Source organism: Daktulosphaira vitifoliae, unplaced genomic scaffold (assembly GCF_025091365.1).
Source record: "Daktulosphaira vitifoliae isolate Bord-2020 unplaced genomic scaffold, ASM2509136v1 Scaffold_2, whole genome shotgun sequence".
NCBI classification, from domain to species: Eukaryota; Metazoa; Arthropoda; class Insecta; order Hemiptera; family Phylloxeridae; genus Daktulosphaira; species Daktulosphaira vitifoliae.
In genome coordinates, this window is record NW_026099573.1 from 18,070,901 (window position 1) to 18,095,457 (window position 24,557).

A 24,557-nucleotide genomic window follows, 5' to 3' on the forward strand; every position below is an offset into this window, starting at 1 on the left:
AAACACAGTTCGTTAACTGTCCTATGGGTAGTTTCCATAAAAAATCACTTTAGAATTTGATATTTTATTACTATCATGTTATATTTACATGATGAAGTGCATGTAATCAACGTATACGTTGATTAATTGTAAATGTACTTTTATTTGAAATACTAGTTCATGGTAAAATGATTACGGTTAAGTTCAGTTATATGAATCTTTTAATATTGTTACATAACATTGAAAATAGAATCTAGAAAATAGGTCTTAAAGTGATAAAATATCGCACTTAACTCTTTAATAAAATAAAATAAAATTCCTGACAACTTAATTTTTTTCTTAGTTTTGTCATAACTTTCTTGAATTTTTTTAAATACATGGAGTATTCGTATATTCCTAATTTATAAAAGTTTATTGAATTATATCCACACATAATATAATTACAGAGGTCAAATGTTAGATTGATGAATTGTTTCAGTTGATTTGTCGATGTCGAAGAAGAATGTTACGAAGGTTTTTCACTGTAGTCAGATGAGATGATTAATATAAAATTATGCACTTTTAAAGTTTATAAAAAAGTTTTGTTATGTAAAAATTTAAAAAACTTAGTAAATACATATTACCTTAAAAATCCAAATTTTTTCATTATCACATTTTTAATTTTGAGAAATTACTTAAATGCAAAAAAGTCCACAATATTCTATAAATAAACTAAAAATGTTATAATGATAAATACATACCAGTTTGTAAAATTAACAAAGTAAATGTATAAATATTGTTCTAAATACAATTTCTAAATAATATTTATAGTAAGAGTATCATAAATATCAAATAGTTCATAAATATTTAAAAATAGGTATATTTAAAATATTTAACTCAAAGAACCATAAAAAAAAACTAAAAAATTGCGTACATGTATTTCGGGAACAATGTTGCCATCATTAGCGCCATACTCATACTGGTATTGATATGCATATAATTTAAATATAAAGTATAATTTAAAAATATATTAAATTAATTTTTTTACCCAACATTATTTCACTATGACTATTTCATTACTTCAAAAAGGTATTAGTCAAGTAAAGCGTCTAATTGTAGGTTAGTGACGTCATGCATATTATACATATTTCTGGATAGAAAACTTTAAATGTTGAAATTATGTTTTTGTGATTAATCGCAATAATAAATCTATAAATGCATAATTAATTGTCATATCAGATTTTTTTATTCTTTATATTCTCTGTCATGTAAAGCAATTTAAAATTAAAACACCTTAAATGTCAGCCATTGATACTGGCAAACTACCTTATGAAATTACTTCTGTGAAAGAAAAATTGCATTTACTTTAAATCAATATTGTTATTCTCGGTGGCTTATCTAATGGTATACTTAGAAATACAGTGCACGCAGATTTGAATGAAGAAAATTGCGTTTGTAATAGCTAACAATCTTGGGGTTTTTATTTTCTGGTTCACCAAATATAAGTAAAAAATACAATTCAACATTGTGTTAAATTTTTTATTGTTATATTATCATATTTGTATTTATTACCCATCCAAACTACTGTTAAGAAACTTAGCTTTCCTTAGTGTCAAAAATTGGATACATACATTTTATAATATAAATAAAAATTGAAAATTAATTTAATTGCTCTACCTTGTATACCTCTGAAGTTATTTTCCAAAAACTATTTTAGTAGTTTTATTAATTTTTCATTAGAGCGAAAATAAAGTTGGGAGTTTAATAACTTTTAATAACAATCAATAATATATATTACATGAAAAACTTCTTTAAAATTTATTGTTTTTTTTTGACATTTTTTCAAGACTATCGGAAATTAAAATCTGCGCACTCCTATGGTTCTAATTCAGAATAAATTGACGTATTGATTGTCAATATTGTCTTAACCACTGCGGTTAAGTAATTAATATTAGGTTTATAATTCTTTGATTATTTTATAAAAATGCTTATTGAAAGCAATACACGCTTTATACATTAGTATATGAATATAAGGGGTTGGGTGTTGAGTTTGACTGGAACAGTCAAACTCAACTATTTGAAAAAATAAACAAAAATAGAAAAAGTCATTTTTTTTATATATTTTGATCAACAAGTACAGAGTAAATAAATGGAAAATAATGTTGTAATGTTAAAATATCATTTTTTAAAGATAGTATTAGTAAAATGCCATCCTTTGTTAGCTATGAATTGTGTGAGCCTGGCAATGAAGGTTCCAATGGCGTTGCGAAGTGTTTCCAAGGGTATATTGTTGATTTCTAGGTGAATAGTGCTCCTCCAAGTCAACAATGGTATTTAGTGGAATAGGTCGAAAACAACCCATCAAGTTTTCAAACAAACTTTAGCTAATTAATGATAATTAATTTTTTTGAATATTATTTTATTTTACTCATGTATACCATAAATGTATTGGAGCGTGATGTGGCGTAGTAGATTATTCAGACGCTGTCTTAGCTTTGATGTTCAGCTGCGCTATTTTAGTTAGATGTTATTTTCTAGGTAGGAGACCGTACGGGAACTTACAGACCTCCTAACAGTGACATACACCTTGCCCCTTACTGATAATAAAGTTGTATCAGATTGAAAGTGAACGTAAAAATCTTTTCAAATCATTGTAAGGTAGACCCGACCACAAATATTTGCCCTAAAGGCTAAGGATAACTTTATAAATGCATTATTATTGTAAATATTGATACTGAACATTTGATTTTAATTAATCTAACTATTAGACTTATTTGGAATAACTTATTTCAATCAGGGCTTGAATTATAATTATTTATTTGGTTTTTTAACAAGCTCGGATTATAATATTTTTTTGTTTTCTGTTTAGTTTTTGTGTTATGTCGTTTTACGTTATGTATAATGTATCAATTTATGTTTTATTTCGTTAGGAGTATTTGTTATTTGTCGTTATTATACACTTTTTGTTAATAGTTGCAAGTTTTTCGATTGAAATTATTTTTTAGTAGTTATAATCATAATGTAATGAAAACGGTTTCAAATCTTCATTTCTAATAGGTTTAAGTGATAAGAAATAATGATTGTTATATTTAAATAACCTAATATAGTTTTATTAGTTTGTAGTGTTCTAAAATTGTTAAATAGAAAAAAAACATTTAAAAATAGGTCGTGATAAATTTAAAATTTGGAAAGAATTTATTAAGTGTACATTGTGCGCTTCATAGTCGATAAACGTTCGGTGTGTTCATTGTCACGTATTTTACAAATTAATTAACGGAAATAAAATGATGTTGCACATATGTAAATATATCAAGTGTCCAACTGGAATAAAAATTAACAAATAAACAACATAAAGTAAGTTAATACAATTAAATTAAAGTTATATTATACTCTGTAATATTACATCTGTTATATACATATATAAATATATATTGAGTTATGATAATACTATAAACAATATCATTTTGTGAACAATAAATACTTTTATTAATAATAAAATAATAACACGGTACTATGGTGTATATGGCGCCTAAAAAATCTCTATTGACGTTATAGACAGCTTAGGAAAAAAATGTAAATCTTGGTCATTATTTTATAACATAAACTGAACTCATTAATTCGATTTTATTTTGTGAGTTTTATAATAAAAATCAAAAATAACCATCTTCTATGCATCCATTAAAGGAATGTATTACTAGTTATTCATATGTACAATATTCTATAAGAAAAAAAAATTATTAAATTAAAATTGCGTACTTTTAAAAAATATCAAAATTAAACAGAGAAACTAAAAATAATTATCTTACAGAAGGATATGTAATAAACGATATACTCATGTCTCAGTGCATTGACTTTGTCTTGGATAACTAACAAAATAACTCCAGGTTAATTGTGCTCGTCTCTACCATTGACCGTATAGAGATACCAAGACAATCAAAGAATAACGGTCGAAAGCAAAGGAATATTATCAGCAATAACCTGCTAGTGATTTTCGTTACATCAATACAAATTTTTTACCTATGTGTACTAGTTTTGTAGATGCTGAAGAATTAAATATAAAATAGATATAATGAAATTTGTAAAATTAGCAAAGTAAATTTATCAATGTTAATATTTTCTAAATTATACGTAACGGATATTTATAGTAAAATGTTGTTAATAAATAATCTATAAAAATATTCAGTAAAATTATTTAAGCCAGAATTTTTTCATTTGAGTTTTTTTATTTTTATATTTTATTATTTCACAGATCGATTATTTTATGTGGAAGAGAGAGAGTAAAGCGAGTAAAAGATTGTAACGTTATACAAGGCGAGAGTGTAACTACATAACATTGACTGATCGTAATGGAATTGTGGTGTATCGGAAAAAGAATAAACAAAAATAGAAGAAACACAGGGGAAAAATTGAAGATCCGATGATGAAAATTGAAAGGGAAAAATGAAAAAGAGTTTGTAAAGACGGTAAAAGAGAGGACGGTGTGGAATGTCGAGGGAGACATAAATGATGTGTGGAATAGATTTGCTAGTTGTGCAAAGGAGATTGTTGGTGAGAATACCTTCAACCTGTTGGTAGGATGAGGACGTTCGAAAAATCATAGAAAGTAAGAAAAAGCAATTCAAAGTATGGCAGAAGAGCAAATGAAGAGAAGACTGGATGGAGTATAAACGCTTGTGCAAAGAAGCCAAGTGTGCAGTAAGTAAAGCGAAGTTTAAGAGGTATGATGAATTATGGTATTGTATGATAGGCTAGGAAAAAATGAAGGCGAGAAAGAAATCCATAGACTTGCAAAGATAAGAGAGAAAAGGTCTAAAGATTATCATTATATATGGTGTATAAAAAGTGTTGATAATACGGTACTCTCGAGTGATGATGATGTGAAAAAAAGATGGAAAGAGTATTTTGAAAAATTATTGAATGAAGAGTATCCAAAAGAGTCATTAGAGGATATTTTGTGGAATGAGGGACTGGTAGATTTAATTAGTGATAAAGAGGTATAAGAGGCTGTGGCAAAGGAATAGTATTGTAGTGCCGATATTTAAAGGAAAAGGAGACATACAGGAGTGTGGAAATTATAGAGACATAAAGCTTATGAGTCATAGAAAGAAAATTTGGGAAAAGGTAATAGATAACAGAATAAGAAATGGGTCATCAGTATCTAAAAATCAGTTTGGATTTATGCCTGGTAAGTCAACAATGGAGCCAGTATTTTGTGTGAGGCAACTAATAGAAAAGTTTAAGGAAAAGAAAAAAAAGCTATGTATGGTATTTATTGATTTGGAGAAAGCGTATGACAGAGTACCGTGAGAGGTTTTAAAGTGGGCATTAATGAGAAAAGAAGTTCCGAAAAGGTACATTAATATAATAGAAGATATGTATGAAGGCACTTGTACCATGGTAAAAAGCGTAGAAGGAGTATCAGAAGGTTTTTGGGTAGGAGTAGGAGTGTACCAAGGTTCTGCTTTAAGCCTTTACTTATTCTCTATAGTGATGGATGAAATTACTAGAGAAATACAAGGAGAGGTGTCGTGGTGCATGTTGTTTGCTGACGATATAGTGTTAATAGGAGAAAATAGGGAGGAAATTAATCAAAGGCTAGAGGTGTAGAGTTTAGCTCTTGAAGAAAAGGGTATAAGAATAAGTAGGAGTAAGACAGAGTATATAGAGTACGAGTTTGACAAAGGAGAACACGAGGTAGGTGAAATGAGGAGATCAGTGACAATAGGCGAGGACGTAATTGATGAGTTGGAGAGTTTTAAGTATTTAGGGTCAGTTTTGCAAAAGAGCGGCGGTATTGACGAGGATGTAAGACACAGGATTAAGTGCAGGTGGTTGAAGTGGAAAGAAGCGTCTGGCGTCTTATGCGATAAAAGAATAATTAAGAATTATTCCAATGAGGCAGAAAGGTAAATTCTACTAGACTGTAATAAGTAAAGCTATGATGTTTAGTTCAGAGTGTTGGGTGGTTGATAAGAAAGTAGAGTAGAGAATGAGTGTAGCAGAGATGAGTATGCTTAGATGGATGAGTGGAGTGACTAGAGAAGATAGGATAAGGAACGAGCATATAAGAGGAAGTATAGGTGTTGCGTCAATCGTGGATAAGATGACCGAAAATAGACTTAGATTGTGTAGTCATGTTATGAGGAGAGAAGAATCGGAAGCTGTAAGAACAGTTATAGAAATGAATGTTGAAGGAAGAAGAGGTAGAGGAAGACAAAAAAGAGATGTTGGGATGCTATTGAATGTGATTTGAGGACAGCTGATGTGATCGTAGATAATGTGGGAAGTCGTGTCAAGTGGACGTCTAGGATAAGAGTGGCCGACCCCGAGTAGTTGGGATTAAGGCAAAGAAAGAAGAAGAAGATATTTTATTATTTCAAAAATAAAACTGTTAAATCTTATACCTGATTAATTGGAATCATCTTTTGTTTAATTAGTCACTATTTTCGCTGATGTCCTGTCATCCAGTCGGAGGTAATTGTATTTGAGTTAACGTCCTTACTTGAGAAGTCTGCTAGCCCTTGGAAAGCCACACAAAGATTTCAAATGTAAAAATAAATAATTTGCTTATTCAACTAAATTTAATGACTTTTTATTAGATGTTGAAGTAATTATTAAAGTTATTTAAATGTCTTAGATTTAATTTTGTAAGGTTCTTGATTTTATTATCAGGTTTTACATTTTAAAAATAATTGTTAATTAGTTAGATTATTTTAAAATAGTATATATTATGTAATTGTATAACATAATATACAATTATGTAATAAATGAATAATAATTATGAGATTATTAATAATTTTATGTAAGCATTTATCTTGAAAAGATTAATAATTAATAAATACTATTAAAAACATGTACGTGAAAATATAATTAATGGTTTTAACATGTGAACAAATAATTTTAAGTTAAGGTGTTTTTTAAGAATTTGTTGGTTAAAAAAATGTTGGTTTTTTTAAGTAGCATATATTTCTTGTATTATTAGTTACTAAAATTTTTTTAGAATTATTCTTTATAACTTATAAGTGTATCAACTTAATTTATTTTTAACCAAAACAAAAAATATTTAACTAGTTTATTAAACAGGAAATTATTTAATTAAGAGAATGATTGGCTGATAACAAATTTTAACCCATTGCTTTGGAAGAAATTACAATTTTAAAATATATACTGGAAGTAATGTGTGTGGACGATAATGTTTACCATTAGACATTTCTTGACTGCAACTCTCTTCTTGATCAAATATGAAAATGTTAATAACTTTCCAAATACTGGACCAAAAGTGTTATGGAACAGTTATTTTTTTAATTAGATCATTTTCTATTTTATAAGTCACTAAAAAAAAATAAAGTTGTCACCCCAACAAGTTATATAAGACGATTCTACAAAAGTAATTAAAAGTTGATCAATTAAAAAAACATGTGTCTAAAAATTTTTTTTTCAATATTGTATTCTTTTGCGAGTAATTGAGTTGTAAAACCCGATCACTTTGTGTATAATTTTAACTGTGTTATATAAAGAGCATTAATTTATTAAATTATATAAAAAATATATATTATATAAATTAAGCAATCACTAAAGATTATTCTAAAATACTTTATTTTAGCGATTTTAAGGATAAGTAGCCACTTAATCTTTAATAATATATCTATAAAGCCATTAAACGTAAGTATATATTTTGATATTAGTATATAACTGAAAGTAATTTTTGATTAATCGTAAATTTGATTTAAATTTTTATATTCATTCATAAAATATCAAAAAAATACTTAGAAGATTACAGTTAAATTTGTTGTTATAGTAATCTGTGATTTACATTCAAGGACTTTGAGCGTTTAAAATAATTATTATTTACAACACTTTTCAGATATTTGATTTTACCCAAGAGAAGTATCCTATACTTATATTTTAAAACGATTTAAAACGTAAATAAAAATCGTTTAGAACTTAAATAATTATTAAGTTCTTAACTTGTACTATGAAAATATAATTCATACTCGATAAAACAAAAAATACAGATAAACTAGACAAAATTTGCGCTTTGGAGACTAAAAATGTCGAATTGTTCAAATTGATGTTAATGTTTTCATTTACCAAGTTATCTATTTTTTAAATTCGTAGTCATTTATTTGGGTTGTGTCTTAAAGTTTTTTACGTTTAACATGTTAAAACTGTATCAATATTTATAGGTTCTTAAAATATTCACATTCTTTTTCAAAGAATCAATTATTTTTCATTAATGAACTTTATATTAATGATTTTCTTTTGAGTAACTTAATTTAGAAGTGGATTTCGGAATTATACTTGACTATAATAAAGTGATGTATGTTGTAAGTAGTTTATGTAAAACTAGGACGATTATGTTAGTTGACTATTTGTAAATTTTTAATTTAAACAGTGATATAAAACAAAATAAAAATTCATTACTGTTTATGTATGCATAGAATAACTATAGTTATAAACTAAAATCATTGTCTGTTAAGTATTAGTACTGACACTGTGCGCCATATGTTAATCTAATTGTTACTCATCGAATTGAACGTATTGTCGGTAAATTTAAGTTTTTCGAATGCTTGGAAAAAAATAAGGAATATTTAATAAAATTTAATGTTGTATAGATTTTTGTTTGTGTGGCTCCCATATAGACAGCGTAGAAAATTACATGTATCAATTGCGATGAGTAGAAATTCAAATTTTAATTTTATCATTTTTTTTTTACTTCGTAAAAGAATTTTTGACGAATTAAGAAATAACTTGATAATTTATAATATATATGCTCTAAAAAAATAATATAAGTTAAAAAAGTAATAAACATAGATAACGAATGTTCTGTCTCTTGCGTTATTTTGTAGTTGAAACTAAACTAACTAACTACCTAATTAGTACCATAGTAATCTAGTAAGATTGGTAACCTAGTTACCTATCTTAGTACACCTAACTTACTACCTCATCCTAATTTTTTTCTTCTATTCCAATTTTCCAATCACAAGCATTTTAAAGGAATTATCCTAATCAATATAACATTGAGAAGTCTACTTATTTATTAAAACCTGACAATCTTGATAAAAAAATGTGTATTTACTTAGGTACTGATGTTTTTCTTCAGCTAATTACGAAAAATTATAGAGTATAATAAAGAAATATTTTTTTAGTTAATTATTAGTTATATTAAGTTATTTTAAGTCTTATTAGATAAAATGAATAATTTTTCTGGTGTTTTTTCTTAGTATGATATATTTCATAACTTTACTGTGTAGTATGTGCAATTGAATTCTGTTGAAAACTTTTCAGTGTAAAATTAGTTTGTGCGAAATTAAATTTTCGTTTACTGTAAATATTTTAATATAAATATGAACTCTCAGAATTATGGAAAGATAACATCATTGTTTGAATCATCTTATTGAATTATGTAGAGAATATGGATTGTACCACCAGCGTTTTAAAATAACTGCATGTTAAGAGCTTAATTTTGAGGAGGTAGAAAAAATTTTCCTTCCTTCTATATTGGCAACATACTACGTAGAATTACAACGAATATTATCTGATTATTTTTTACTACTTACAGCCAAACGTATCATGTTATACAACTTTTAAATTCATAATAATTTTAAATATTTTTCAGTCTATTTATTTTCATTTGAGCCAACAATGTACGTTTCTAGAAGATCGTGTTAAAGTACCGTTGTACCTGATTTAATATAATCATTAAACTGAAAATTACTTCTTGACCTATTAACGAGAATTTTATAAAAAATTGATTCCTCCCGGCAATATATCAAATTGCTTTTTTATAGGTCATTGAAGTTAAATAAATATTGTTTGGAAAATGAGTTTGTAGACAGGATTTTTTTCCAATAATTGAATATTAACTATGGTCGTTTAGAACTGCAAAACGTACAAATCAATGTTAATTTAAACTTATCTTGTCAAGGTGTATAATTATATATATATAAGATATCAATAAATGGTGTTTTAAATAAACTTCTTCTATAACTTTTCATTTAATATTCAAATTTTGTTACACTAAAAAGTATGGATTTTGTTTGTATAGCTTATAAAACTTTAATGATATGTAAAAAGTTATAAGGAATATTAGATATAATTGTTTATTGGAATGAATCGCTGTGTAATGATAATCAAATTAAGTGAGATGCCCTTGATCAAACTAAGATGGATCAAGATAATTCGACAACTTTTTATGGGGCTCAATTTAAATTTCGAGGATTTATTTTTAATAACTTTAAATGGCAGGGGAATAAGAACGTTTTTCAAGAAAGTGACGCGAGACTATTCATCAACCAAAGCGGTTGGAGAAAAGATGCTGGTCGCTATACATTTATCTATCTATATATATGTGAATATACAGCTAACAGTGCGTTGAACGGAAATCCTCATGTCTAGAAAGTTGTAAATTATAACGAGATAAAAAAAATGTATGGATAAAGAGAGAACGAGGGAATTCCACGGGGAAAAAAAGGGGCCGAGTTAGATATTGTGAAATGAAGGGAGGAGTGGTAGAAAACCGTGCTGGGTTAAAGGTCTATACGGAACATCTATCAATCTCCATCGGTCATGATACCCTTTGGTCTAAGTAGCAGTAGCAGTGCTAAAAACTTATTCACGGTGATAATATCAAAATGTTTTTACCCATTAATTTTGGCCTGTGTGAAGCTTATGTCGAACCAGAAATGAGTTTTACCGAATTCGAATTTAATAATTTATTATTACTTGTGCACCGTCTGTAAATCTATTATAAGACTTAGACAGTTCCAAGTAACAAATTGCGGGTAATTTCTAACTAATGATTGAAATGGACGTTCATTTTTTTTTCCTTTACGCATATGGTTAATACAATTAAAATTTTCAACAATCTAGTAAATAAGATATAAAACTAATATACATAGTAATTTTAAATATTGCAAACTTACAAAATTGCAATCAAAACAACTTTATGTTTCTGTACATTCTCTTTGATTTGAAAAATATTACATGAGATCGCGAATAACTACATCAATATTAATTAGTGTAATTTTTTGTGTTTGTAGATATGTATATTGTATAATTATTAATTGTAGTATATACGGAGTGTTCAAAAAATAAGGAAACATGTTACTTGTTACAAATAATGAAAACAAAAAAAACTCGTTTCCTTAGTCACCCAATATACCATTAATATGATACTTTATAATTTAACAAATATATAATAAAATCTTAAATTTATCTCTATGTATATAAGAGAAGTCTTTTCTGTGTTATCAATTATTAGAAATTACTTAAATTTGATCAAAAAGATTAACACTAATGTACAATTGATGTTACAAAATGAATTAAGTTTTAAAAAATTGTATCATTGTTTTAGACCATGTGTTTGCTTGAGGTAAATAAATAGTAATTAAATTAGACTTCAAAAAAAGTCTAATAGCATGAAAGTTTTGTCACAGTTTATGTTGAAGAGAAAAGCTTTGGGAGAAAATGGCATTCAATTATAAAGGGACTGTTTAGTGTTTAAACCAAAAGAGATCGAAGTAATTGTTTTCTTTTTACTTTTGACATAACTTTTTAATAAATTATTCTTTTCGAAGGTCGTTTAAAATGACAGATAATTTTGAATTGTGTTAAAAGTTTTTTTCTTCATCTGAAAAAACGATATATTTTGACTTTTTTTAAAGTTATTCATAGTTTAAAACACGTAGTATTTATTTTATAAATACTTATAGTTACTAATATTAATTTTTATAAAATGTATAATTTAAAGTTATAATATAAAAATTGTTATTTAATTTTCAATAAAACTAAAGTTTTATTAGAGATGAAAGCTTTTAATGCTGTATAAAATTTTAATGTTTTTGGTGTGTACCTACTAAATATATAATAAAAACAAAATCTATAAAAACAATGTCATCTTTTATGTATTGTTAGATGATTATTTTTTGAAAGCAATAGATAATATATAAGTCATTTGGGTAATATTATTTTAGGACACGCATTTCATGGATACATTTTTAATAATGTGTATTCAAAACTATCAATATTATGATTGTCGTTTGGGTTTTCTTGTCAATAGGGTAGTTTCTTTTATGATGTTATGCTTTTTAATAAATAACGGGTTTGGACGTTCATCGTATCTTCGATACCACATCGATTTCATATTTCATTCGGTCGTAATATACTTTTTAGGTCAGTCAACACATCAACATTGAGAGATGAAAACATGAAGTATAAATTTCTTAACAAATAATAGAAATACAATTTAATCATTTTTATATACATCCATAATTCATATAGCTTTAGATTTGACATTAGAAAAAATTTATTCAGTAATATTTTTGCAATATACTTGTAATTACAAGTAAATGTGTAAATTTATTAATAGAATGTTAATATTTTTCTGAAAAAATATACTATTTTTTGTTAATATCAAAATTCAGTTTTCCAATAATTTTTGTTACATTTAAATAATATATTTAACAAATTTTTAAAATACGACAACAACTAATATTAGTTACATATATTATACTCGTACAACTAATATTTTGAATAAGTTGTGTTAATTTAACAATAAATTGTTTTCATAAACAATAAACAACAATGTAACAAAAACAATAACAAAAACAAAAATTAGAGTAACAATAACAAAATAAGAATAACAACATAAAAATTGATAAACTTTTTAGTAAACAAGCCAAGCCGGCAGTATAGTTGTAACCTCGGACTCCTAATTATCGCTCCGATGATAACCTCTGCAATTAATTATATATACATATGTATTATTATTTATTGTAAAACTACAATTATTATTTAATCTTTAATTTATTTATTTTTTACAATTTATGAGTTTTACAATTAACTCAAACTGTGATAGTAACGAACGGTCAATGGTCTTTTCATTTTCTTCGCCAAATGCTTGCTCTATTCTGGGGTAATTTCCTAGAACTATTATAGCACATTAATATTTTGGATATTCAGTGACAGAATTCCATTTAGAAAACGTGTCACAAATTGTTTTCTCATTTTTTGAATAAAGGCATAAATAAGTCAAATAGGGAGGTCTAATTATTGCTTGTGTTAATTACTTTTGCCTGGCGGTATTTAAAAAGATATAATAATTCAACTAGGAAAAATAATTGTTTTACTCACTCAACATAAATTAGTGAGCTATTGGATACTACCACTTTTTGCTCAATACACATAGTTTTTAAATCTTAAAGCTTGAAAGTTTGGTTAGATTTATGATCATTTTAAAATTATTATTATTATGTTTTCCTTATCAACGAAATCGATCTACGCTAATATCTATGTTTTAATTCTACATGTGATTATCTTCTATAGCAGATATGACATCAATTTTGTTATATTAGTATTTTTAAAGTACTTATTACAGGATATTTCATGTTTTTTTATTATTAGCAGTTATTTGACGATTATAAAATAAGTAGACGTTATAAAATTCGTATTTTTGAATATTTTTGAAAGCAGTTTGTTTTTTATAATTTGATTTGTTTAATAAAAATAAATAACACTGTAAACTTTTTTTAAGCAGTCATCAACTCAACTATAGATGTCGAGAAATATTATTAAACCTTTATGGATTTTTCTCATACTTAGGACAGCTTTTTAGACATTAAAATAAATTTGGGGATTCCATAAAAAAAATAAAAAAAATTTTAAGGACTAAAACACATACATTTTTGACAAGTTGTGTTATAATTTCTATGTAATTTTCTTTTTTCTTTTGACTTTATGTATTTTAGTCTAACTTTCAATATTATACATTTGGTTTAATAGCAAAAAAAAAATTGTGCATTGTAAAAATGATTATGTTGGATATTTGAAAAATAAATATTTTTCTTCGTAGAATTAAAGTCAAATGTTATTTTTTTGAGACATCTTCCTATGGCACCAATTCGAGTGTGAAAATGCTCAATTCTCTTGTACATAGTTTTTTTCATTTTTGGTGAGAAATTTATAGCTACACAACATGTATTTTTATGTGAATCTGCTCATATAAGAATTATTTGATTCAAAAGAGCATACATATATTTTAAATTTAAATTTGTTTAAGTTTGTGAAAACATTATAACCTACACTTAAAAATAGTTATAATTCTCGTCAATAATAATTAACTTTATCAATATGTTTATTAAATTTAAAATTAAAAATATATTTAGAGTATATATTAGTTTTAAATTGATATTTTAAATATATTTTTAATGTTAAATAATATTAACCAAAAGTATCAATTCTTATTATATGTTAATTAAAAACTATGTATAGACATAGTTATATTTTTTCATCTTTATATTATCAGTTATGAATATGAAACTAATTATGCTATTTAATTTTTACCAAAACAAAAATTTGTGATATTGCACCTTTAAGTGACAAAAATGTTAAATAGTAATTAAAATTACCATCTTATAAAAAAGTAGTGTGTGGCCAATTTGTGAAAAATGTTAACGAAAAAGTATAACTGTAATTATATTCGTTTGCCAATACATAAGATTTATACTTGGTGTATTGCGTAGAAAAGTGTCAAAACAATAAAATTATAATATTCACATGTATTCACCTACTTGAATTTCTGTATAACTATCTTAGTTGCTTCCAGCCTAATGCATATGTATTCCGCATTCTGTTATTTCACAGTACAAATGATAATTATTAGTCAACTGTGATAAACAAAATAATATAATAATGTGAGCAGAACTTTTGTGCGCCTTACGAATGTATAATTTTATAAAATATTTATTTTTGTGATGTTTTAATAGTCATATTTGTTTGATGATTATAAAAATGTATTTCTCAGATACCTAATTTTGTGAAATTTGGTACAGATTGAGATCTATTTTAAGGGAAGTTTTGAATCTAAACTTTGTTTTACTAATCATAATTTCTGATATAAATATTATTTGAAGAAAAAAATGGTCACTAATTTTTAAGATTATATATCATATTAATGACAAGTATCTGAGTTTGATACAATACAATTTGTATTTTTTTACATTAAAAACATTCACAATTTAGAATAATGCACTCAGTAATTTTATTGAATATTTCTGTTGACATTGGTTTTAAAATAATGTTATTTGATAGTTTAACTTTATTAATTGGATTTAACATATAGATAAAGGTTAAATTCGTACATGAGGGGAAAACAAGGACCATCATTTTTCTAGATTTAGATTTCTAAAGATACATAATTTTTGTTAGTATAAAATAAGTAATGTCAGGTTTTATATTTAGATATTTATGAATTTTTTTAGAGTCATAAATTATGTAAAGTAACCAGAACACACGCTTTGGGAATAATAAATAACTCAGATGTGTAATTAATAGAACGAGGTGGAATAAAAACCAACACAAATTCCGAAATCTATATTAAATTCGTTTTTTTATTTCAGTTACTCTTGAAATTCGGCTCATCTCTTAGGTTTCTTTTTTGTTTTATTTATTTTTATTAGATTGTGGGATTGCAAATATGTCTCCATAGTCTAATTACGGTTAGATAAACTTGTATTTCATTGCATATCAGATTTAAGTAAATAAGTTTATAGATTTTCTGATGCGGTGATCGAGTTGTAAAGACATGACGTGAACCGTTCGTTTATCAAATTGAAATTTAGTAACGCGCTTCCTATTTGCCAAGTGGAGAGGACTGTGTGTTTCAACTAAAAAATCCTTTTTTCATTTTTTTATCGTTCTTTTTATGTTCTCTGCCTCTTCCGTATAGTTTTACGAATACGGCCAAATTGGTCACGTAAGCTCAGGCTGGCAACACAAGAACTTATGTAGACATTGTATTATTAGTGAGATAGTGAACGTTTGTGCACGTTGATGAGTGAAAGAGTTTTTGGACCATGATGAATGGACTCTTAATGTTTACCGTAAATTTAGACTGTCGTGCACTACGCGCCTTCCTAACTGAAATCTTTAAACTACCCTTCCCATCATAAACTATTTTTACTGTCTTATAAAGGTTGAATATTTTAAATAAATCTTACATCTCTTATACGAATCACTAGTGCTTTAAGAAGTATACGAGCGAATAAAAATACACACAAATCTATCTCATTCAAACTTCCGTCCATTTTACCGGCTATTCCTGTACCGTTTTAACCCACACATTCCTAACTATGAATTAAATCCCATGTACGCCCATGTAAAAAGTAACCCATAATAGTCTTCTTTAAAATTGCAGTCTCAGATTTTAATTGTGTAGCTTTTAATTTCAATTTTTTTTTTACCCCCTTTTTAAATATCAAAAAGGTAAATCCATATCAAATCGACCAGAATTTTCGAATGATCTTTTTATCACTTATTTGTAAAAATATATTTAAGATAATAGTATTTATAGTAAAAATTTAAAACTTTCATGGTTTTATTCATGAAGTCGTTGTGTCCTAATTCCATAATTAGCAATATGGGTTTTAACTTATAAGTTGTTATAATTAGAATTTTTAATTGACAGTTTCTACAAAATAACGTTAACTTCAGAGTTCAAATAGACTATGTAAAATGGTATTTTTCAATTAAGTTTTTTTTCAATATATTATATGCTATCACATTGAAATTTATTTGTGTTTTTAAAAATTTTACTCCCGCCATTTTTATTCGGACAAATTGAAAAAAAATCTATTTTTGAAAAGTTTTTTAAATTTAATTTTCCTTTAACAAAACAAAGTAGTATAGTATTTAACTATTCATTCATCACTGATATTAACATTTTTTTTTATAATTTTTGATTGTAACTTACTAAAATATTCCATTTTTTTTAGTTTTTTGCAAAATGTGGTTTTTTGGATATTGAATTTTTTTTTTATTTTCATTATTTAATTTTGGTTTATGTTTGTATTAGCATTATAAAAATTACTTTTTATATACAAGATACAAATCATAAACCACTTAATTATGTGGCTTATGATTTATGGTTAAATTATTTTGTGAGTAGTTACTCACAAATTTAATACAATATTAAAAAAAAAAAATTTTTCTAATTATATATAGGGTGTTTTGTGAATTATGAAATACTAATTTACTTGTAAAATAATAATTTCGAGATTTTTTTTTTTGTATTTTTTAGTTACATATAATCATTGTGATTTATCCACTATTAAATATTTTTTTAGTTTATTTCTTATGTGTTAGGTTTATTAACATTTTTTTTTTAATGAAAACACATTTTTAATTTAATAAATCATTAAAAGTATTTATTTTTTTCAATTTTACCGCTTAAAATTTTATAAAACTATTTTTATTTAATATAATAATATTAAGTTTAAATTATTTAAGTATAGTTATAGGAATACAGTGTTAACAAGTAAACATGTCTGCTAGTAAACCAATAAGAAGAGAAAAAACGGAATTATTTTTGTAACAATTGATTATATTTTAATAAATGAAATACAAACTAATATACGTATATTGCAAGTTAAAGATTATTAATAAACCAAAACTCCAGAAAAATAATTAAAAATCAACCAACTAAATAAAAAGAATATATTCTAAAATATATTAACGGGTACATCAATAGATATGAATTTGTCAAAAAAGTTCCTTTAATTTAATACACCATATTATATTTTTGCTTTGACGTCCGATTTTACATGGTAGAACAATCGTTAGAATAATTTTTTTTCATATATTGTTGTATAAATCAAAAGATTTAATTTGATATAGGTTAGAAATTGTCAGACCTTCCGGAATATTTTTAAAATATCGAGTTGAGAAAAGTTTTTTTTGATACGTGTGTAGTGGTTTCTTTTAAACTCTTATTACATTTTATTGGATTTTTATAAATAGTATACCTTCTCAGCTTCGTATCGAAGCTAAAATTAATCTAATTAAAAACCAATAACTTTTGGACCATTACTTCAAAAGTTATGGTAATTTCAGGATATAGATTAAAAAAGATGCGCGGTATAACTATTTATATCAGTAGAAATTTTTTGGCTGCACTCCTCCTGCTAACGTATAAAAATGTTTATACCTTTCGAAATACTGGTCTAAAATATGTTATCGATCAGTCATTTATTAATTAGTTCATTTCCTATTTTATAAGCTAATTAAAAATATATGTTACTACTTTAAAATAATAAACTTGTCATTCCTAAAAGATCCAAGGGATAACACTAACAGCACTAATAAACAATTAATCAAAAAATTTTTTTAAGTGGTATTTTCTTTTACCTAGTATTGTTTTAGCTTGTAAATATCTGGAATCTAAATATTTTTTTTTGTACTTTAATTAAAGAAAGAACAAAAAAAAAACTTATTCTTTTTACAAAATAATCAAACATAGTTTTTGAAATTAATATATAATTTGTAATGACGCACTTCAAACTAAATTTGAATATTGATTGTTCACAAAAACTCAATCATTGTTTTTTTTAAACTTAAGACATAAAAGAGCTCTACTTAGATAAATAGTATCGAATACCAATATTAAAAATGTGTTAAGTGTTGCACCAGGACTGGAAAGTGGTCATTAATTATCTACACAAGAATATTTCCGTTATCGAGAGAATTTACTCGAGAATATTCGTTGCATTATTACCCCTAACTCATGAATATAATATCATAATATAATATTTGATTATTTTTCACTTTTTTTTATAAAATGTTCAGTAAGTTCTTTTGTTATTATTATTTATAACAATTCATATGTTTCCTTACTTACTGAACACTCTGTATATAAATAAAGTAAATATAATCAAGTCAGTGACCCATTTAAGTGATTTAAATTAACTGTTTTATTCATAAATATTTCAAACCAGTCCCTTAAAACTCAGTAAATCACAACGCGCTTCACTTCTAGTTATTATAGTAAAATGTTAATAACTTCTAAAATACTAATCAATCTTTTTTTATAATTATATACTTGTAATATTTATCTTAAAAATTTGATCGAAATAAAAAATACTATTGAGTCGTTTGTTTTCTTTCTTATTGATTTTCCCTAGAAGTATAAGTATATATAATTGTTAAATATTGATCATTCCTTAAGATCTTATACAATTATTAAACTTATAGCGGTTTTTTTTTTTTTGAAAAAGCCAACTACCCAATGACCTTTGTCAAATCAACCAGTTTTTTTTTAACAATTCAGACTTGTGAGTACTGTGTTATTGTCGCTGTTATTTCTTATTTGATTTTGTTATATTTCTCTTTAAACAATTTGTCAATTTATTTTAAAGTATTTAATTTTAAAATGTTTACTGTAAAATATTGCACTATTGATACGACTTGTCAAGCCAACTTAACTTAGTCGTGCACACTACATTAACGTAATTAAAAAATATTTCTATATTCATTAAAAACTCTTATAAAACAAATAAAATTTACTTTTAATGTAAAATTATATAAATTATTTTGTTGAAAAGCTACTATACTTCGTCTTGGTTCATGTTTATTATTTATGTTATTTTTATTATTTTAAATATTTAAAAAATAGGTCATTGTATACATAGCTAATGGATTTTAAGTTTAATTAAAATATTTAACTTGGAGGAGTCATAAAAGTTGATTGTGACATAAAAAAAAGTTTCTTATTATAAAAAGAGTTGAACGAAACATGATATGAACAGAATAAGTGATTCGTGAATGGAGAAATTAATAATGTAATTTATCTAGTTGAAAAACGTATAAACATTTTAGAGAATGAATTACAAAATTGTAATATTTACTTTCTATGAAATCAATTTAATCAAATACAAATAATATCTTATATACAATATTTCTATTATAAAATACAGTAACTTATAACATTGTAATATGCTTGGCGCATACGTTTCTGAAGCAAATCAATATTATTGAAACTGATAAAAATGAACTTGTCTTATAAATTGGACTTTTCATTTTATGGTAGGTTATACATGAAATTCATTTCTATACATTTCATCAATAATCAAAAAACTCTACTTTTATGATGTACTAGCTTATGAATAAAGCTTCCTATTTAAAAAAAAAATCAAATGAGTAATACGCTATATAATTTTTACCGTAATAAAATAGTTCAGGACGAAAAATAACATACATTTCAATTATTATTGCAACACATGTGCAATTGCGTACATGTATTTGTTTTCTATGAATTTAGTTGGTAAGGAAACAATTTTGTTTTTTTATAATCAATTAAAGAAATACAAAAAACAGTAAAATGCAGTTCATTGACCATTATATTTTACATTCTTAAAAACAAAGTACTCAATGAATTCTCCAAAAGCGGTAGCTCGAGGTAATAACGTTCATTTCAAATATGTAATATTAAACTCATTTAATAAACTTAAAGCATTTAATTATTAATTAACAGTAGTGGAAAATTTCAACAAAAGCAAACTGAACTTTGTTCAGAGTCTAGCCGATTTAGCGTCTAGAGAAGCGCATGTAGAATGTTTACGCATAAATTTAGTAATTCAATTAGTCAGTCCGTTGGTGACTGATCCAAATCCAACGATCAGAACGAATCTAATACTTCTATTTAGCCGGATGGTTGGACACAGCGAAGCGAGTGCAAAGGATATACTCAAATCACCCCACACAATCACACAAATATTTGAATGTATTATTAAAGAAAATGTGAGTTAGTTACTCATATTCATAGACATGCTCTTTAAGATCATAGATATGGTAATTGATTGTAGAAATATTATAAAAAGAACTCTATGGATTTTATCAAGAACATATGTAAACATTCTTCTTCAATTGCTATTCCAGTAATAACAAAATATGGCGGTGTGAGTGCTATAATGATTTGCATGGATGATTTCGATTTGTTAGTCAGAGAGTCGGCGCTGCAAGCAATCTCTTCAGTTGCACGTCATGGGCCTGAACCAGTTGTTATGCTTGTTAATGCTGGTATTGTTTTGTAATTTTAAATGATTCCAGTAATTTTAAATTAACATTTTTTTTTTAATTAGGGGTTTTATCTCACATAACGATTTGTTTGAAAGAACAACATGTTAATTTGAAGTTGGCAGCATTAGTGGCATTAGAGTCCATTGCCAAACTTAATCCGGACATGGCTCAGGAAATAGTAGAAAGCTCTTCATTGCCGTTCGTTATCAGTTTGCTAGAACAACCTTGCATTAATATTAAAATTCAGGTATTGCTTAAACTAGTAAGAGATTTAATTTTTGTGTATTGTGTGATATCACATTTTAGAGGAACGCGCTCACGCTAATAAGGAGCATAGTTAAACACTCTTTAAGTTTAGCGGAAAATGCAATCGAAGCTGATTTATTTCCTTCAGTATTACATTTGATGGCACATCCGGATGAATTAACCCGTACACATGCAGCTCAAGTAGTCAGTGAATTAGTAAAACATAGTGTTCAGGTAAATATGGATTTAAAAAAGAATGAGTGTGAGCTAAATTTTGACTAGCATAATATTGGCATAGAATTTAAAACATCAATAATTTAGTTTTTTTGTCTAACTTTTTAACAGATTGCTCAATTGGTAGTAAATGCTGGTGGGATAGCTTCACTAATGAATGTTATAAAGCTGAGTAAAGAATGTTCCCCAAATTCAGCAATCCTCGCAATTGGTTTTATTTCCGCAATGTCAACATTATTAGCAAGAGTAGTAATTCAATCTGAGGTAAGTTGAGCTCAAGCAAACGTCACATAATACTTTCAAAATATGAATTATTTGTGTCTAACAGGTGCTGTTACTTTTTGATAATGTTTTGGAGAGCAATGTTGGTGACATTACTAAAGCCGATGTTGTTTGGGCTATAGGGATGATCGGTCAGCATAGCACTGAACATTCTAGAGAAGTTTGTGCACGAAAAGCACTATGCTTCATGATAGACGTAAATTTTTCAAAATGTTGACAATATTTATCTAAATTTATGAAACGTGAATTTAAAAAAAAAACTATTAATAAAATTTTGTTCGATAGACAGTAAAAGATTCCAAGTCGGGGCCTGAAATTAAAAGCAAATGTATGAATGCTCTTATATTAGTACTGGAGAAATGCGATAATTTAACTACTTTAAACAATCTATTGAACTTGTCCACCCCTACAGCGATAATTAAATGTATTCTCAATCAATTTATAAAAGTAATTTTATTTCATGTTTAATATTTTAGACGTTTTGAGTAAATTTATATAAATACATGTAAATTATAAATCGAATATTGAATAACAGATATTGTCGAAGAATGCAAAAGCCAGACGAAACTTTATTGAAAATGATAATCTTAAAATGATTCAGGAATTAATGAAAATACCTGATTCCGAATTACATAAGAGTGTACAATCAATTAACTGTTTTTTCCCCGGAGACATTGTTCAGTAAGTTAACGAAATTGTTCTAAACGTATTGATTAAGCTAATCTAAATACGTATTACAAATTATAGAATAGTAAGTGGAAATCTTCCAGAGTCAGTAATGCAAAAAGTAGACTCGTATCAGCCGAAGAGTCAATGTATATTTTATAACCGTTCACAAAAAAGTGAAATATCTAATTTAGACAATACGTCTTTTGATGGTGAATTAGCTAATGAATAGATTTTACTAAATTTTTATTTAAATATATTTGTAGATTTTTGTGTTATTATTCTTTTTTAGTAAATTTTATCTTTAATAATATAAATAAAAGGCTTTAAAAAATAACTAGAATAACTTAAAATCAATAGAGAATCATCAAAATAAACTATATTTAAAAAAACATAATTTTTATTTCATTCCAAAATTAACAACCACATGTAAACAGTGTCATAGAAAATATAGTATATTTCGTACATAATTATTTTAAAGAATAACGTCTAAAATCATAATTTTATATATTAACCAATTATTTTTAAATTAAATACTTATTTATTTTTAAATTCTAATAAAATAAGTGTTTATAGTCAAAATAAATCAATATTAAAACTGTGAATCTAATATTTCTGAATATCTATTGTTTATGTTACGAAATTGTAGATCCATAACGGTTTCACACGTGCCAATGACTTGAAATGTCATTTCTACAGTTTTTCTAAAACTTTCAACAATTGTAACTATACTTTCAAGAGATTTTTCGTTATATGACAACGTTTTATTATCTTGTTTTTTTTGTGTAAAGGTTTTATTGTCGTTTGATACCAAATTGTCACTATCATATTTGTTAATCAGTTTATTTGATAAAATTATTGTATCTATTGACGTTTTTTTGTTAATGCACATATTTTAGTTTGTTTTACTGGCTGACAAATATGGAAATTAAATAATAATATCAATCAGTATACATTTAAAACATTAAATATGTCATTAAATTATTATTTATATATATATAATCATGTTATAGTTGTGTTGAAGTATTTGAACAATATGCATTAAAAAAATAAAGAATACTTATTGTGTATAGTTCTTAAGAATAATATATCAGCCAGTAATTATATTAAATAATAGCTATTAATCTGGGTTTCATGTTCACTGTTTTATTTTATAACCAGACCGATCTGATAGCCTGAGAGTAGCTTGATATATTGTGGCATGGAAAAGGGATTTCAATGGTCACACATGGTCGATTTAATAGAAAATGGCAGTGAAGTGGTCCTCCGGGGTTACCTTTAAAGTTTCCGCCTGTTTTTTATTTATGCGAGGTAACATTATAATTTTTTTTTCTACGCAGCTGTCCAAATTGTAGATGGGAATCGTTTACTATCAAATCAAGAGTGCCCCTTTAGAGAGTTTCAAAAATCCCCAAAATGCTCTATGGTATTATTTTCATAATTACTCCAGATAAAATTACTTTTTCTTTGTGAAAATATCTTGTTAAGAGTTTGCCAAAGTCCCTTGATACAAATTTAAATAACCTCAGGGTATAAATTAAAGTAAACACGTTGGTTCGTTTAGAATACAAACATTGACATATTAGTAAAATATGTAGTTTTTTATTTACATATCCTTTAAATAGGATTATAAAACTCAATTGCTAATTTACTATATTACTGAACTATGACATAATAAACTCAATTTTGAAACATTCATATTCATTATTAAATCTTTTTAGACCATTTATATACTATATTTACTACATTTATACATAGTTTTAAACAGTAGGTACGCAAACAGAATATTTTTTTAATTATTTTTGTATTATATCCTTTGATTTTATGGATGAGTTGAAAGATAAGCCTATGAAAAAACACGAATTATCAGAAAACAAGAAACATAATTTAGCTCTAACTCTAACAATAATATTAAGATTTATTTTTATAATTTTGTTTTTATATTCACTCCAAAAGATGTAGAGTTATTTTGGTATTTTACGAATTTCGCTGTAACATTGTTACGCAATACACGTTTTTTAAAAATTTAAGTTAACACTTTAAGCTGATGAGTTTTTTAAACGAAACACCATCATTTTTATGACTGCAGCCAATATTGAATAAAAATCGTCATAATTTGGTCGTAAAGATTATTTTATTATTTATTTAGTGGTTTTCTCGTGTTTGTTGAAGTGGAACGATTCAAATTTCTCAAGTCAGTCAATTTTATGAGACTTTAATGTTTAAAGTCAAAAAATACCACTATGCGACTTTTTAGTGAAAGTGATATACTTTATAGTTATTTCTAAAGCTATAATCCTTAATGGAAATTATTAGAGTTT

At 25.9% G+C, this 24,557-nt stretch overlaps 1 protein-coding gene across 1 annotated transcript; it reads left to right on the top strand.

Annotated features, from left to right (window-relative positions):
• Positions 1-3,091: 3,091 nt before the first annotated feature.
• Positions 3,092-22,520, top strand: LOC126898559 (sperm-associated antigen 6-like). The gene is made up of 11 exons (XM_050672743.1): positions 3,092-3,312; positions 20,051-20,188; positions 20,264-20,529; positions 20,595-20,808; positions 20,871-21,055; positions 21,115-21,288; positions 21,400-21,552; positions 21,617-21,766; positions 21,856-22,017; positions 22,106-22,251; positions 22,318-22,520. The coding sequence occupies exons 2-11, from the start codon at positions 20,161-20,163 to the stop codon at positions 22,466-22,468; spliced, it is 1,629 nt and encodes a 542-aa protein (XP_050528700.1). The 5' UTR covers positions 3,092-3,312; positions 20,051-20,160; the 3' UTR covers positions 22,469-22,520.
• The last annotated feature ends 2,037 nt before the right edge of the window (positions 22,521-24,557 follow it).